General features: G+C 43.8%; 1 protein-coding gene across 8 annotated transcripts in view; it reads right to left on the bottom strand.

Moving 5' to 3' along the window:
• The window catches only part of CREB5 (cAMP responsive element binding protein 5), a 263,319-nt gene that overhangs the window by 167,931 nt on the left and 77,559 nt on the right, over window positions 1-17,829 (bottom strand). For 7 of the 8 annotated variants that reach the window (XM_080974908.1, XM_080974909.1, XM_080974911.1 and 4 more), the window contains exon 5: window positions 17,454-17,575. The exons of the other annotated variant lie outside the window; for it this stretch is intronic. In XM_080974908.1, coding sequence (XP_080831034.1) covers window positions 17,454-17,575 — 122 coding nt within the window. The remainder of the gene's footprint in view (window positions 1-17,453; window positions 17,576-17,829) is intronic. 8 annotated transcript variants of the gene reach the window in all.

The raw sequence follows: 17,829 nt of genomic DNA, 5'->3' as shown, positions 1-17,829 counted from the left end.
TTCTTCAGCCCTCACTGTTAATCAAGAAAGTGCATAGCAGGCCACTATCTGTCAGATGCTGCCTCACAAAGAACAAGAACAAATATCTTTCAGGCATACAGAGACAGATGACCAGCTTGAGAAGCATTTGGCTTTGACTAACTTTCTCTGCTGCTGTTAGACAAATCTTGATTGGTCCAGCCTGGTCTTCTTCCTGGGTGTTCCAAGTTGGGTCAATGCCAGCCCTGAACGCTTGACAGCAGCCACATCCATGGTTTTTATATCATGCTAAGTACTCTAAACTCTCCTGAGTGTGTGATAATGCTAAAAGCAAGATGAGCAAGAGCACTAGGAAGTTGTGAATGAACGAGTGAAGAATTAAAAGGTGATGCACACTGCTGTAACAGCTAGGTAAAAAATATGAGTCCCTGAAATACTGCTTGACTGCAAAGTTCTACTGCCAACAGAATGGTTAGCAAACATTGCATGCATGGGAAATGGAAGAACATATTTATGGTTGTTAGATCATCTGTTACCCAGCACCTTTCTCGGATTTCTGATTTCCGAATTGTAGCTGCATAGTTTGTCAGAATCCCAAAAGGACACTGAGCCTCCTGGTTCTCAGCTGCCAGAGCTATATACAGTACATTGAACCAACTTTTAGGATTGATAGTGCCAGTGTTGTTAATCAGTGGGCAGCCCTGTTTTATTCTGCTTTGCTGGGACCTTTATTTACCTATATTTAAACATGCAGTGAATCTTCTGACTTCTATTTTAATCTACCAGACACAAGAGTAAAAGTTTTCAGGTGAGGCTTTTGTTTTATTTTAGTCACAGGTTGTGGGCACACACCATACAGTTAAAGCCCACACACCAAAGAATTCTGGGAGCTGTGGTTTGTTGTTGTAGCTCTGTGAGGGACAAACTACAGTTCCCAGAATTCTTTGGGGGAGGGCGCTGGAAATGTATGGTGTGTATGCGGCCATAGTTCAGGAAGCTTGCAGGATCAGCCCGAATGGCTAAGGTCACATCACAGAACTGTAGGACATAGAGCATGGGTTGGTAAACTAAGGCCCGCAGGCCGGACCAGGCCCAATTGCCTTCTAGATCTGGCCCGTGGATGGTCCAGGAATCCAGGCAGCCGGCATAGCGTGTGCATGCCATGTTTTTTGTGACTTAGCCAGGCTTGGGGGTCAAAAGTGAGGCGGGTGGCAGCTTGAGACAAGCCCCTTCTCTGTTTGTTGTGCGCACAGCAATCTTTGCTTCTGGGGTAGGGAGTGGGTAAGAGGGAAAAGGAGCCACAATGCGGATTTCCACCATGGAGCTGCTGTCGACTGACCTCAGGAAGGGCAGTTGTGGCGGCAGGGGTTTGGAGGCGCCTCAGGAGCGACACCAGCCGGTGTCTGTGGCGGCGGAAGCGGGGAGCACCTGGGCAGCTGCACTCCGAAGCAGTTCTGCCCTCTGCTGGGGCGGCCGCTCATTAGCTACACGGTGTGAGCCATGGAAAGGTAAATAGCCGCTGCCACCTCATCTTCCCTCATGTGGGGAAAAGAACATTTTTGCTTGGGCAGCGCTGGCCTGACTTAGCGTGACCAACGGCTTTCCCCTTCACCCACGCATGCGCACACGCTCTCCAGGGCTGACAGGAATGGTGTGCTTACCTCAGTCCCCCACCCTGCCTTACGAGAGAGAAAATAACTGTCAACACATAAAACACAAAGGAAGCAGCGTGGGTGTATGAGGGAACCCCCCCAAATCACATTTGGGCAATGTTGGGGTGCTGCAGCAGGTGACACCGCTATTGCGTCCAACAAGAGGCAGAGGGGGCACCAGATTTTGGCGCTGCACAGGGCACCCCTGAAATTTGAGACACTGACAGCTGTGTATCCCCCTGCTTTGGCTGAGTGCACAATGTTAAAACAGAACCTACTAAACTACCATCTATACAGACTTCCAGTATACATATATTGGATTAAATCAGCCATGCAATGATGACAGCAGAGGAAGACTCGCAGAACTTTCCACAGAAAACATTCCTGGCAATCATTTCTTTTGTGGCATGAACAGGCTTCTTCATTCCATCTCCTGCGTGCAGCTAGTCTTAAATGTAAACATCGCTAACTCTTCTGATGGCTTCCTCAAAAACACAATGGATTAAGTGCTTTTCATCTTTTATCTTAATTTTTGTGACATGATCTCATTAGTGGTGCCCTCTAATTATCGATGGAAATGAATAATGAAAGATGCCTCCTGTTTTCCAGACCCATCAATAACATGCATCCACGTCCCTTTTTTGTATCCCCACAGATTATCCCCTTTGACATATGCTTTTACATACACGATAGTATACAACGTATACCGGATGTGCCAGTGGCTATGTTAGAACAAAGTTTGAGCAGAGTTTTTGTTGTTGTTGTTGTAAAGCATTCTAGATTAAAGGAAAAAGCAGTATTTTGAAAGGCATGGAGCCCAGTTTCACGAACCATTACATGAGAATGTTAAAATAAATTTTCATATAGGGAAAATACACGCTGCCATGGAGGAATACTGAAAGAGTACATTTCAAGCTTCAAAAAGGAGGACCCATATACTACATGGACCAAAGGTTATTTATTTCACAAACAATCAGCTGCCTGAGATCATCACTCAAGCAGCACTGCACACAAAGCACTCCTTATGTTCCAGTTGAAATTGCAGTAACACAAAATACGTACCGCACAATTAGGGTCATTTACTATATGTTGCACCGGGATAACTGCACAGCATCCTGCTAATTGAAGGCCACTGAGCAGGGGAATTCAACTGGATGGATAGCTTTTTATTTATATTTTATCTTAATAGTACTGAAGCCATAAAGGGAGCATTTTTTCTCCCTTCTTCCTCCTGAAACTGCCTATTGTGGAGTTTATAAAACAGGAATTTGGCAGCATGTCAGTGGTGCAAACTGATTTCCTCTTCTAAATGTAATTTTTAAAAGCAAACAAACAAGGTTATGTCTGCTAATGAAGCATTACATGCTACTCTGGAGCTTTTCCTCCTCTTTCTTTTTGGTCGAGCAAACGTAATCTCAATAGAAAACAGTTAATGGCCTTGCAAAGGAATATATTTGCTTCAAATTCATTCAGTAAGTATCTCTGTCCAAATGAAAGCATCACTTTATATTATAGCAATCCCGTATACTTTTGCTTCACAAACGTAATCAGGAATAGAATTTCAACTACAACAATAATAAGCAGTTTTGCTGAGAAATGTGGGGTACTATATATGTCAATATTTATGTATTTTTTTTAAAAAAAATAGCTAATTATAGGCTGCCATCAGCAATTCAGTATAATATTGTACTTAATTGATTAAAGCCTACTTAGATATACATGATTATATCCTCCTAATGGTGTTGGACTACCAGTCTATGTTGCCAATGGCCAGAGACCATGTGATTTTTCATCCCTACTCTAAGGATTCATTTTGGCATAATATGGTGTGTCCATTGGCATATTCATCAGTTCAGTCACCAGATTCTCACTGGAATTCTAAAAACTCATTGGCCTATGTCTGTGGACCAATAGAGCTTTGATAGAATGTCCACAGAGGATCCATCACACTCTGACCTTTTGAATTCCACCAGCTCACAAAAAAGCTGTGTTCACCAGCCAACTATAAATATGAAATATCACAAGTTCCATATCCATTTCTTTAGCAACAGTATCATTTCACTTTCCTCTTAGCAAACTGTGAACCGAATCCCAATGCAGTATAGATCTCTCTTGCTTCGGTTAAGACTCAAAGAACTGGCTTTCCCCCCCCTTTCACATAGTTAATCCTGTGTAACTCAATCAATGATCGAGACAGAATTCTTACATTTAAGTTTTTCATCATAAATATAGTTTCTTGACAGATTCTTTTTTCATGCTGTTTGTGAATTGAAAACTTTGGGGTACAATTTTTCCAAATACAAACAAACAGTAAACATGGCTAATGTTCCTAAAGAGGAGCTGAGCTCCCCAGACCAATACATTATGCTGATTTTTCTGTTACTATAACTCCTACAGAGGTATCCACACTCAAGACCAGTAGGGAGATTTATAGCATTGCTTCCAAACGACAAGACTATGGACATGAATCTCTCACCTTGCATGGTTTTACATGGCAGTATCAATATGAAACAACTTCACGCTTTCCTAAATTATGGTTATTGCCAGATCTGCTTCGAAGACATGCACAGGAAATGCACCTTTATTGTAGCCAAATGTATAAAGGTCCAGAGTTGTTTTAAAAGACGCTTCCTTCAAAATTTGCAACTTGGATTTAAAATATCCAGAACTGGTTGGCCTTGGAGAGGTAATTAGAATGTTGTGTATGCAAATCAAAGCTGGCGGATCAAAAATATGTGGGGGAGGGTGAAACCTACAAAAAATAAGAATCTTGCAAGTACGTGAAGAAAAATTAAATGGCATCTATTACCATCATTTTTTAAAAAAATTATAGCATCCAAGTCTTTGAATTGCCCGCTTTTCAATTGAAAAAGGAAAAGTACAGAAAGTAAGCTCCAGTTTTAAACGAAGTCTTTTGCCACTTTTTTTTTTTTTAAAAAAAAAGCTTATTAGTTTCTCTACACACAAATGTTCTCAAAATAGCTTAACCTTGAATGGCTTAAGAGGGGGAACTTTTTTGAGTGATAATAATTTAATCCTGGTGGCAGCACAGTATTGATGCATCCATTTCCCCCCCTGAGCAATTGTCTAAATCATACACAAGAGTTTGTTTTTAAAGGCAATATAGATATTTTGCTCAGCTTTGTTTTAGCGATTGCCCACTTCCAGGAGGGCATCCTGTCAGTGCAAGATTGAAGTGGATGGATGCCAGAACAGAGGAGGAATGCTAATACTGTCCTTCTTCACACTGATAGTTCCTCCAGTTCTAGTTAATAATTATGCCCCTTCATTGTGCACTATAATCTTTTAAAGATTACAACGCTCCTTTGGGAACAAGCCAAGAACCAGGGGAAATTCTCTCAAGGAAAACTGATAACGGTCTCCCTATCTGCTCTGAAAGGGCTTTTCTGCAAGGAATTCCGCCCTAACTCGTCTCCTGCCAAATTCAAGAGAGCTGACTCAGGGCACCAGCATGAGTGAGGGACAGTGTTTTGATGGACCAAATGTGCTCAATGTTGCTCACCTCTGCTATAAGTAAGTGTTGTGGGGTTTGCTGACTATATGAAGTAATGCAGGGCAGCAGAGGTGTAGCATGGGGGCGGGCAGCAGGGGCCACTGCTACGGGCACACATTCAGAAGGGCGCATCTGGGCTGCCAAGAGACTGGGAAGAAAGATGGCTCCCTTTTCTTGTTCTGCAACACAGAGTGTGCCTCTCTTGGGCAACTGGATTGGCTGAAAGTGGAGAGCGGGTTTGCTGGGGTGGAGCCCCTTCCGTATGCCCTTGAAATAAATAAATTAAGGTCTTATGTATATAATAAAGGTTCATAAATGTACCGAGCAAACACGTACATAGATATATAGGCCACATGTCTGAAGCTGCACAGGAGAGCAGCCATGGAGCCATTTTGACTCCCAGGCTGACCAGGTGTTTTCTCTGTAAGGTCAAATGGTGGAGCCTCCCCATTGTCTTCTCCTTCACAAATCCTGTCTTAAGGGTATGTCTGTGTATGAATAGGGTGAGCCTGTGACTTGACTCGGGAACTAAGTACTTATCATTACAAAAGCCAGGCTCCCCAAGGTATCAATCCAGTAAACATTAACAGGTAACTTGCCAGACAGGAGGTAAACAACCCACTCAGATTATGAGGTAATCAACCCACTCAGATTTCTGCTTTAGCCCGCCCTTTCTGTGATGTAGGTATGATGTATCTGGGGGTGGTCTTTGACTCCAAGGCGGGCAATTTAAAATGTCTATATAAGGGTGGACACACCTGAGTTCTGGGTCCTCCTCCTTCTCCTGTGTGTGAAGGGGGCACCCTGTTGCAACAGTTCAATAAAGATCAGGCTTACAAACTGCTTTGCTTCTCAATATTCTCTGGTTGGCCTCTGTTTTTTCCTCCGACCGATGGAGAACCTACAAAGGACTCTGTAAGGGCTCTTGTGTCCCCCATAAGGGAATAAGGGCAGATTTTCATTTATTACACCCTCCTCCTTCAACACCTCTGAACAGTGCACCACAAGCTTCTCGTGCCATGGCTGCTGCTGTGTATGCCATGTTGTTGCTGCTCTAGGAGGCTCCCAGCTCCCTCCTGCCCCAGGCCCACCGCAGAGCCACCAGGCAAGGTCCCTGGATTGGAGCATGCAGCCACAAGGCACGGCAGGGTGCCACTGGCGTGCCTGGAGTGGATGCAGAAGCAGCCACTCAAGCCTTGGGTGGCAGCGCACCAGCTCCTTGGCCTGGCCTAAGGAGATTCCTTTTTCTTTTCTTTTTTGTTAAATCGTTTTTATTAATTTTCCAATTAAAAAAATCCAATTAACATATCAAATCATAATCCAATTAAAATAAAAAACTAAAATAAAAAAGACCAAATTATCATCCAAATTATAATTATTGATTTTTCGGGACTTCCCATAGTCTGGACATTGAAGCATATCTCCAAATCTCAGTCCTGCCTCTCCTCGTTGTTTCCATATTTTCCACATCTCGATTTTAACACTTTAAAATTCTTCGTCTCTGGCTCTGCGATTCTCAATCATGTCAAACATCATATATCCTTTCATCCACCGAATACAGCTTTATTTGTATGTATATATATTTTCAACTGTCTTTTTGCCAGCCTACGGAGATTCCTGTGGGTGCACTACAGGTGAGTTGTGGTGCCCAGACTCTTTCGTACCTTGCCCTGGGTGCTGGATACAGACGCTACACCACAGCAGGTAAAAGGTAAAGGTAAAGGACCCCTGGATGGTTAAGTCAAAGGTGACTTTTCAGGCCGAGGGAGCCGGCGTTTGTCCACAGACAGCTTTTCGGGTCATGTGGCCACCAGGACTAAACCGCTTCTGGTGCAACAGGACACTGTGACGGAAGCCAAGGCACACGAAAATGCCATTTACCTTCCCGCCACACCAGTACCTATTTATCTACTTGCACTGGTGTGCTTTCGAACTGCTAGGTTGGCAGGAGCTGGGACAGAGCAACGGGAGCTCACTCTGTTGCGGGGATTAGAACTGCCGACCTTCTGATCACTGGCCCAAGGGGCTCAGTGGTTTAGACCACAGCGCCACCTACGTCCCACGGGGCACAGGACACAGGGCAGGACAGGACTGGAGAGGCTGCAGGTTGCAGCAGTTTGGACTCCTTAGCAGCATGTACAAATTCACCCTATTTTCTGACAATAGCTAAGGTGTATATGAAGTAACAAATGTTAGAGGGATCAGTTGTTTTCTTACGGAACAGTCTTTTTTAAAAAGCAACAACAATAACCAGTACATTAATTTCCACACACATGTCTTGCAGTGCTTGAAGAGGCCATGAAAAGGGCATTCTTTCACTAAAGCAACATAAAGGGCTTAAGACGGGATGATCAGTATCCCATTGTTAGCTGCCACTAATACCTAACATATCAAATCTAGATCCTCTACTTTACTAGGGGGCTGTTCCTGCTTTAGTGGATTTATGCCTCCTATATTGTTTCTGTTTTCTTTTCCTTTGACCTTGAGGCACAAATTAAGGGCCTGCATTGTGGGATTAACTCTTGTAGTTACTCGCTGTATATGTCCTCATCAACAACAGCATTTCTTTTGCAGAAAGGAAACATGCCTTTTGGGACTAGGAAGCAAGGCCCAATTGCAAAAGCCCCGGATATCCTGAGGGAGGCTTAGAATAGATTGGGGCAGCCTGTATAAGGTGAAACAAATCCAGTTGACACAGCAACTGGAATCCTCTGTCCTTCTCCATTCATTTAAGCAGCAAGTAGATTTATAAGCAAATAATAATGCCACGACTGCAATCACAAACTTATTAAAGCCCCTTGAATTCAGAAAGATTTACTTCTTAGTAAGCATACAGAGGGTTGTGCCGCGCATCACACAGAGTGCACTGAGAGCTGGCAAAATAATTCAAAGGAGATGGAAAGGATTTCGTCAATGGTAATTTTTAAAAAGATCTCTGAGCAATCAGTTCATTTGGGCCACGATCCTAAACACAATTGCATGGGAGGAAGTCCTGTTGATCTCACTGGAGCTTACCTCTGAGTAAACATATTTAGGAACCGAACTGTTAGTGATAGATTTACCTGCTTGTTAACATCAGGCGGGACGTGGATGGCGCTGTGGGTTAAACCACAGAGCCTAGGACTTGCCAGTCAGAAGGTTGGTGGTTCGAATCCCTGTGTCGGGGTGAGCTCCCGTTGCTCAGTCCCAGCTCCAGCCCACCTAGCAGTTTGAAAGCACGTCAAAGTGCATGTAGATAAATAGGTACCGCTCCGGCAGGAAGTTAAACGGCGTTTCCGTGCGCTGCTCTGGTTCGCCAGAAGTGGCTTAGTCATGCTGGCCACATGACCCGGAAGCTGTACGCCGGCTCCCTCAGCCAGTAAAGCGAGATGAGCGCCGCAACCCCAGAGTCGGCCACAACTGGACCTAATGGTCAGGGGTCCCTTTACCTTTACCTAACATCAGGCAGGCATCTTCACTGCAGTTTTTTTGGCACCTGCTAAAAACACATTGAATCATAGAACTGTAGAGTTGGAATGGCCCCAAGCGTCATTAATTAATTCAACCCCTGTAATGCAGTAATCCTGTACACAGCAGCTAATAATAATAATAATAATAATAATATCCCTACTTGGACTCAAACCACCAACCTTCTGGGTAACAGCCAGATGCACTAATCCAGTGTGCCACATTTCTTTATTTTTTTATTGAATTTATATACTACCCTATACCTGGAGATCTCAGGGCGGTTCACAGAAAAGATCACAATATATAACATCAAAATAAGAACAATAACCCAAAAACACCCTCCACCCAAAAAAGAGCCACATTTTAAAAGGGTATAGGATTTCTTTTAGCATTAATGTTAACAAATTTACTTGTGTTTAACTGATAATCTTAATATTTTTTTCTAAATGTCTTACAGGAGGTTTTATTACAGTCAAGTGGTATATACTGTACATTTTGTTAGAGAAATAAATAGAGCGTCACGTCAAATACGACTCAGTGTGGATCTCATTTGAAAAGCAAATGAAACTTATTCCTGAAGTATAAGGAAAGAGTAGAGATGGGGGAGAAATGCAATCAAGTTCACATTTAAGGAAGAACCTACCAAATTTGCACTTTCTGAAACGATATTCGAACCAAAACACATCCTTCAAAGTTAACACATTTCTGAATTCTGCAGTTCTCCAGCCTAGTAATGTGTACAAAAATGGATATGCAGCAGTAATGTATGTGCAGAAATGCATTCCCATAATAGTGAAAAAACCATACATATATTGTGTAAAATGCTTTGCGAAGAATGTGTATTATTAGGCAACATTACGTACAAAAATGTTTTTATACAAAAAATAGTCATACTGAAATGCTGACGAATTTTTGAAACCCCACCCCCATTGCAAAATGCTTCAGAAATGTGGAGAAATGGATTTAAGAATGGAAAAGCGAGGAACTGAGAGAAATGGGCAGGTTCATCCATCCCAAGGAAGGGGAGGAAGCCAACGATTTGAAGGATTCCAGCAACCTTTGCAGTATTTTACTAACCACCTGGCTGAAAATGACTACCTTATGCTGAGCAATCGCCATTCCTCTGCTTTCTGAAGCCTTTATTGGTGTTTCCTGTTGCTGGCTTTTTTTGGCTCCAGCTTTGGAATTCCCACAAAATAAAGATGGCTATAGCCATAATAGGCTTAGCCAGTCTGGCTTTTTATTTCCTCCTTCGCCAGTTCCCATTCACAATACTTCTAAGATTAACGTCTCCCGCCCCACACCAATGATACCACTTAAGCACATAAATAGTTCACAAACAAGGGTGGAAGGATGAACGGAAGAGGAGGGGGAGGGTGGGAAAGGGGAGCCCTGAGAGGGGGAAGCACAGAACACTGTCCTACATGACTAAAAACATACTCCCCATATTAATGCAAAATCAGCATATGGTTCTAATAGGCTTTCCAGGATGATTTATCAGGTATGATTAAGTCCTCAACCTGCATGTCTGTCTCCATAAATAAGGCAGAAGTGCACCTTGCGCTAAAATGTATCAGCAGTGTCCTATTACTCACCCAGGTTACAGCTCGGCTTGGGAAAGAGAAGAGTTTGTGTTTAATAGACAAAAGAGGGGATTGAAAGAAGGCTGTTAAGATTTAGGAGCCTTATCTTAGCAGTATCTTAGTAAAAAGCTATTGCAATAAAGGCTGCTCCCTAGGCCTGTGCCAACCATAAAGCACCAGCATGTCAATATTTAAAAAGTTATGCTTTAAAAAACCCACAATCAAAATTCCCTAATCTAGAAATTAGCTGCAGGTGCTGGAGCTTTGCCTGAAATCTCCCTCAATCACACTGTTGCAGGGAGCGCACAAATATGCGTTCCACTGATATATGCCTCCTTCCACTTCCGTAGTTATTTGGCTAACAAAGCAAAGCTGCTATGAAACATGGCTTTTGGAAGGGCAAAGTTATGATGGTATAATTATATAATTTAGCCACCTGGTGACACTGGATTTATAAACCTAGAAAGCATCTTAAAAAGCAGAGATATCACCTTGCCAACCAAGGTCTGTATAGTTAAAGCTATGGTTTTTCCAGTAGTGATGTATGGACGTGAGAGCTGGACCATAAAGAAGGCTGATCGCCGAAGAATTGATGCTTTTGAATTATGGTGCTGGAGGAGACTCTTGAGTCCCATGGACTGCAAGAAGATCAAACCTATCCATTCTGAAGGAAATCAGCCCTGAGTGCTCACTGGAAGGACAGATTGTGAAGCTGAGGCTCCAATACTTTGGCCACCTCATGAGAAGAGAAGACTCCCTGGAAAAGACCCTGATGTTGGGAAAGATGGAGGGCACAAGGAGAAGGGGACAACAGAGGACGAGATGGTTGGACAGTGTTCTCGAAGCTACCAGCATGAGTTTGACCAAACTGCGGGAGGCAGTGGAAGATAGGAGTGCCTGGCGCACTCTGGTCCATGGGGTCACGAAGAGTCGGACATGACTAAATGACTAAACAACAACAAGGAATCAGGAGTTTCCTGTGCCTTCTCTGCTTTTCTCAGAGAAAGTAATTGTCTAGCCAGAGGTGGAGGAAACTGCTCGGACGCCTGGGGCAGTGTGCCCAGGGGCAGTGTGAGCCCCCATAGGAGTGGGGCGCACCACAGGGCCTCCTCCCACTCAGCCACCCTCAGCTGGGGGGGGGGGAGGCAACTGGCAGACCGTTTGGGCAGTGGGGAGCCTGCGCATGCCCAAGCCACTGTGTCTCTCACAGGAGAGATGTGTGGATTGGGCGCGCTGCAGGCCCCACGGTGAGTGCCGCCTGGCATTTTGTCACCCTCAGTGGTGACACCCAGGGCAGCCCGCACCCACCACACTCCCCTTCCTCCGCCCCTGTGTCTAGCTTACTCTAAGTGCCCCATGATAGTAAGCACACAGCTCTGTTCTGTTTCAGCCTCCTTACAGACATCCATAGCTGTATTGATGAGAAATGTTCTCCAAATGCTCCTCATCGACCACCTCCGTAATAGGCAGGTTCTAGGCAGCTGCACTGGAATTACTGCAGATTCCTTGATGACCAGCATTGCAGGGAGAGTGAATCCTAAACGGTTTGCCTAAGTGTCTGAAATCTTAAAAACGACCTTCTATTGATGTATTTTGAGAGGTTCCAAATTACAGTGCATAACAAATCATACAGCAAAATGCCACCACAGCACAGTTTTTGAAAGATGGCTATTAACTCCTAATGCCTCGTGCTAAATCAATAGTCAATAACGCCAGTGACCCTAACATATACAGCCGGAGCATTTTTTTCTCTTTAAGGCACCTTCAGCTCAGAAGCTCTATGAACGTAATACATTCATCATCCCCCTTCCTCATTTTTATCACAACAGTCCATTTTTCTAATCACTTATTAATGGTTTGTCAGTCTCCAGAATCTCTCAGGAAACAGTGGCACCATGTCTGCTCTCTCCAAAAGATATTTCAAATTACTGTTTGTTCCTCCCTTATAAGAATTTGAAATTTTCTATCTGGCCCATAAATGTGATAATCAGCATTTTAAAATCATCCAGACAGAACTAGCAACTAATGGGCAACTGTTAGCACCACAGCCTTATAAGGAGATATTAGAGTATTTCTGGTTCCGGAATTCTTAACAGTGAATCATTATCTAACAAAAACCACAAGTTAGAAGTGAAATCTACCCCCCCCTCCACACACACTCCTATCACTTTCACTGGCATGACTCACAGTCTTCTGGAACAAGCGTGTATGTACTGGTTGGCAAAGCAGAATGGAATTGTACGTTCATACAAAGTCTGACAACATTCGACAAGGGTGCTTCCAGAATGAGGTTTCCTAAAGCTCAGCAACAGCCACAAGCGTTACAGAATATCTCGCAATCCAGATGGCACACTGGGAAGAGCCACCAAAATCTCAGTGGGTGGCAATGCTTGAATATAACAAGATACCTTCTCCTGCATTTCCTGATTAATTCAAATGCACTGACTAAGCCATTTGGGGGGACAGGGCAAAACTGCTGTTGGGAAACATAAACCCCTGAAACTTGTTAGCATAGAATCAGACTGGAGTGGAGAGGACTGCTACTAGTATTGCGCCGAGGCAGAAATGAGATGTGATACTATTCAAGCAAACAGCTATCGCATGGAGTTTCTTATAGTAAATAGCAGTTGCAGGCTCCCACCCGGTCCTGAATGCGACCATGGTGGAGGTAAAGTTTAAAGCCCTCCCCTGCCCATATCATAGTCTCCTGAGTACAATAGTCACAATAATTCCCAGATCAGTGTGCAAAATCTCCAAGGGAGTCTAGCAATAGGAAGCAGTGGCAATAAGGTTCCTTGCCATGGTGTGGAGGAATGAACAGATGCTATTTCATTCTCAATCCTTGCTATTTATTATTTACTGCTGCTGTCACCATCACCATCTGACACATCTAACAACTTGTAAATTACTGTGCGATATATTTCAAAGACACACCTAGCTCTCATTGTATGTGCACACACACACACACACACACACACACACACACACACCCCTACATCAAACAGAGTACCTTATACAGTTCCTGGTTGGACGCCACTCACACTTTCTTTCTGTCACATACAGATGCAGGTGAGGTTTAATACCCCGATGTTTCAACAGAGCCAGTCCAGTTGTTTTGTAGCAAAGGGAGTACTGCTCGCCCCAGCCTTGACTTTATTCTCTTAGACCTCCATTCATTGCCCTGGAGTCAATTTGCCAGCAGTTCTTCTCCAGCAGCAGGAAAGGTCATGTGCTTGCAAATATAACCTATGACAAATGCTTGGGATACTTTATGCTCAGACCAGTGTAAACCTAAAACCTGTTGCTTGAGGCTTAGATGATAACCTGATCTGCCGTTACTGTCTACCTTGCTGCGAGGGACAGCCCAGTCTGAGTGACACATTCTGTTCAAAGTGCAGCCATCAGTTACAGGCTGTGGTCACAAAGGGATGCCAGGCGGCCTTCGTTTTATATGATCAAACACAATTTGCTATAGTTTTAATTTTCTTGATAGTCAGTAAACTAGAATCTGGGGCAAGGAACTAGGAACTATGCCCCCCAAATGCAACTATTTTTCATCTATGAGTATGAGCTCCCCATCTGTGAGGGGAGTATTCTCCCAACTGGTGCTGTCCAAATTCCCATCAGTCAAAGCTAGAAAAGCCACGCTAGCAGAGGAGGATGGGAGTTGTAGTAAAAAAACAGCTGGATGGCACCAGGCTGGGGAAGGCAGTTGCAGCATGCGCTTGTTTGTCCCATTTCTCCCCTTATCAATGCCTCCACTTTTCCTCCCCTCCTTTGTGATGCCTCTGCTGAACATTTCTACTGTAAGCTCCTGGAGGAAAGTAGCTATATTCACTGTGTAAAGCAGCCTTTCTCAACCTGTGGGTCCCCAGATGTTGTTGGATTACAACTCCCATCACCCCTAGCTAGCAAGGCCAGAGCTCAGGGATGATGGGAGTTGTAGTCCAACAACATCTGCGGACCCACGGGTTGAGAACCGCCAGTGCAAAGTGTTGTGTACAATGTCCAACATTCCTATGAGTACAGTGGTACCTCAGGTTACATACGCTTCAGGTTTACATACGCTTCAGGTTACAGACTCCGCAAACCCAGAAATAGTGCTTCAGGTTAAGATCTTTGCTTCAAGATGAGAACAGAAATCGTGCTCCATCGGCGCGGTGGCAGCAGGAGGCCCCATAAAGTGGTGCTTCAGGTTAAGAACAGTTTCAGGTTAAGAACGGACCTCCAGAATGAATTAAGTACTTAAACCAAGGTACCACTGTATTGACTATTATGGCTGATGGGAACTGGAGTCCAACCACATCTGGAGGAGCATCGGTGCCCCATCCCTTCTATAAATGGTGAATGATCAAAATAAACACTGAAATTGAACTGGTTCATTCATGTGCACACAATTCTTGATTTGACTTGTTGCTCGCAAGTATTTACCTGGCAAAATAGGTTCACATCATAATTGGAAGCCAGGGGCCACAATAAAATAAAGTACTTGCATTCTACACAAACTGCTACATGCAATTTGGCACATGTAGTAGAATGGTCCAGCAGGATACCATAGTCGATGGTATCCTTTCCCACCAGGTCAGTTCCTTCATCCAATCTAAAACCATGGATGAGTGAAATTTCATGAGCATATGTAGCATTGAATAACAGAGCAATCAGAGTGGAGGGTGCTAGCAGTGGCAGAACTGGGTAATACGGTGCCCTGTGCAAAGGCCAAAATTTGGTGCCCAGCGCCTTCGTGCTGCCTTCCCAAAGCAGGGTAAGCAGGTGCTGGGGTTTGGGGAAGTGGTTCAAGGGCTTTGGCAGGGTCCTAGAGCCCTCCCACCTCCTTCCCAATGCTGGGAAAGTGTTAACTAGGCTTTGGGAAGGAGGAAGGAGGACTCAAGACACTGTCAGAGTCTCGAACCTTCTTCTGAAAGCCTAGCACACTGGATCACACAGCCCAAATCTGCCAAGGGACATGAGACTTTGGGGTAAAGCAGAAAGTAGAACCATATGAAAGCACATGGCATCTTATGATGGAATCCTACGCCCCTGGGCTGTACCGTCACTGAGGTTTTTAAAAAGCCACTTCTCTTCCCTTCAACATTTCTCAGGCACATATGAAAAAATCTGAATCACTCTAGGCATAACCCAACATAAATAATAATAATAATAATAATAATAATTTATTATTTATACCCCGCCCATCTGGCTGGGTTTCCCCAGCCACTCTGGGCGGCTTCCAAAAGAATATTAAAATACTATGATACATCAAACATTAAAAGCTTCCCTAAACAGGGCTGCCTTCAGATGTCTTCTAAAAGTCTGGTAGTTGTTGTTCTCTTTGACATCTGGTGGGAGGGCGTTCCACAGGGAGGGCGCCACTACCGAGAAGGCCCTCTGCCTGGTTCCCTGTAACTTGGCTTCTCGCAGTGAGGGAACCGCCAGAAGGCCCTCGGTGCTGGACCTCAGTGTCCGGGTAGAACGATGGAGGTGGAGACGCTCCTTCAGGTATACTGGACCGAGGCCGTTTAGGGCTTTAAAGGTCAGCACCAACACTTTGAATTGTGCTCGGAAACGTAAACTGTAAAGCAATATCAGAAGGTCTTCTGCAATCCATGTCAAGGGACATTGAACTAGGAAACATCTACAGCATAACAATATCAGGCATGACCCACACCCCAGCTGTCACCTGGGACAAAACTTGTCATTCCTCCCCATCACCAACCCAGGAAATGATTTGGATGATAATGTGGCAAAGGATCTCTGCGTCCTTAAAGAAGGTGGATATTTACCCCAAAGGAAGTGCTCACATTTTGTGGCTGGAAGGGGCAGGCTGCAGGCAGCTGCTGCAAAAATCACCAGCCAATTCCCTGCTGCTCTCCTCTTCTTCCATTTCTCCACTTTCTGTGCCCAGCAGAATGCCTGTTGCATTTCTTCCGCAGGCACGAAAGAACAGAAGCAATTCCTACTCTACCCCAAAAGGCTCACTTACCTGGAAGGAGAGATGTAGGCAGGTGCGATCCAACTCACAGGCAAACCCTTTCCCAACACTGGCAGCTTGCTTCCAATCCAGAAGTTTAGAAAGCTTGTATGAATTTAACATCGTTTTAACTTTCTGTATGTTTTACATGGCGGTTGTCATTTTGTTAGTGACAACTTTATTGTTTTATCTTTTTTGTAAACCATTTTGAGGGTTTTGCTACAATCAAGTGGTATATAAATTTTATGAACGAAATAAACAATCCCATTACATACTAACAAAGCACTGGCATAGTGTACAATGGATGAATACTATAGATTGTAGTAAAAATTAAAACAATAAAAGATGCTAATAGACACAATCCTTTTCAAACAATACAGGCAATTTTACCGTGCTTATAAATTAGAATTCTCTCTCCTTGATGTAAATTTGATTTAGAATTAATTTGAATACATCAGCAGCATCTACAACCTATTTTTGACTGCAAATTGGCAAAGATAGAAACAAAACCACAGGATATAACACAAGGTGGAACGGTCTCCCTTGGGAGGTTGTGGACTCTCTGTTGGAGGATTTTTAAGAAGAGGTTGGATGGTCCTCTGCCATGGATGCTTTAGCTGAGATTCCTGCATTGCAGGGGGTTGGACCAAATGACCCTTAGGATCTCTTCTAACTCTACAATTCTATGATTCTAAGGTATATTAAAAGGGCAAAAATCATGAACTTTCCTTATCTGTAAGCCCACCACAGATACATTTTAGAAAGTTCAGAGATTTAGGGTACAGTCCCACATACTGGAAGTGTGTGTGTGTGTGTGTGTGTGTGTGTGTGTGTGTATTCTGGATTCTCCCCATCACTGTAAATGTTCAATTTGCACAGCACTTCCCCTTCCTCTCATCTTCCTGTGCACCCCCAAAAACTGCTCTGGAGGGCCCTATGGAGCATATTTTGAGGGTGCCCAGGGGGCAGCAGGGGAGAGGAGAGGTGAGTGAAGCTCCATTGCTGAGCTGAACCACAGCACTTGATATGACCCCTCTGTCCTTTTGTGAAATGCCCTTGTTTTAAGTGTGGCCCTCTTCAAATCACCTTTGTAAATGTCTGCTCCTTCAGTAGCTTCATCACAGGTTGTCTCCTCAGTTTTAGCAGTTAATGCAAGCTAGAAAACATGTCACAATCTATAGTGCCACCTAGTTTCCAGTCTAAAAGGTTGTGTGTGTGTCCTTCCCCCTCAGTCATGTTCTCTCTGCTTTCACACAGCATATCGGAAGGGGCGGGGGGGGGGGGCATGTTTCCATACTACAAAGTCATACCCTTTTATTGTTCTCTTCTTCTTGTGCCTTTCTAAACTCATGCTCTAAGGAACAGTCTATATCATTGAAGAGTCCCACGTCATCACAGTTCTTTAGGAACCGGGTTGGTGTCGGAGTTTGGTCTGAGGAGAAATATCAAAAGGAACTACAGTGGGTATTTTTTGCAGTTAAGAACAAGGTATTGTAACATAATATATTTCAGCATATTAATATAACAAGATGCAAAACCAACGTAGAGAAGCCATCATTATTTTGTGTACATTATACCAGAGGCAACTCCCATAAAGTGTTGTTTTTTTTTTTTAAAAAAAAAGGTTTTTAAAAGTATAAGACGAACAGATCTATTTGCACACATATATATATATATATATATATA

Source organism: Podarcis pityusensis (genome assembly GCF_964106645.2).
Source record: "Podarcis pityusensis genome assembly, chromosome: 12".
Taxonomy (NCBI): domain Eukaryota; kingdom Metazoa; phylum Chordata; class Lepidosauria; order Squamata; family Lacertidae; genus Podarcis; species Podarcis pityusensis.
This window is presented reverse-complemented; position numbering and strand designations above follow the sequence as displayed.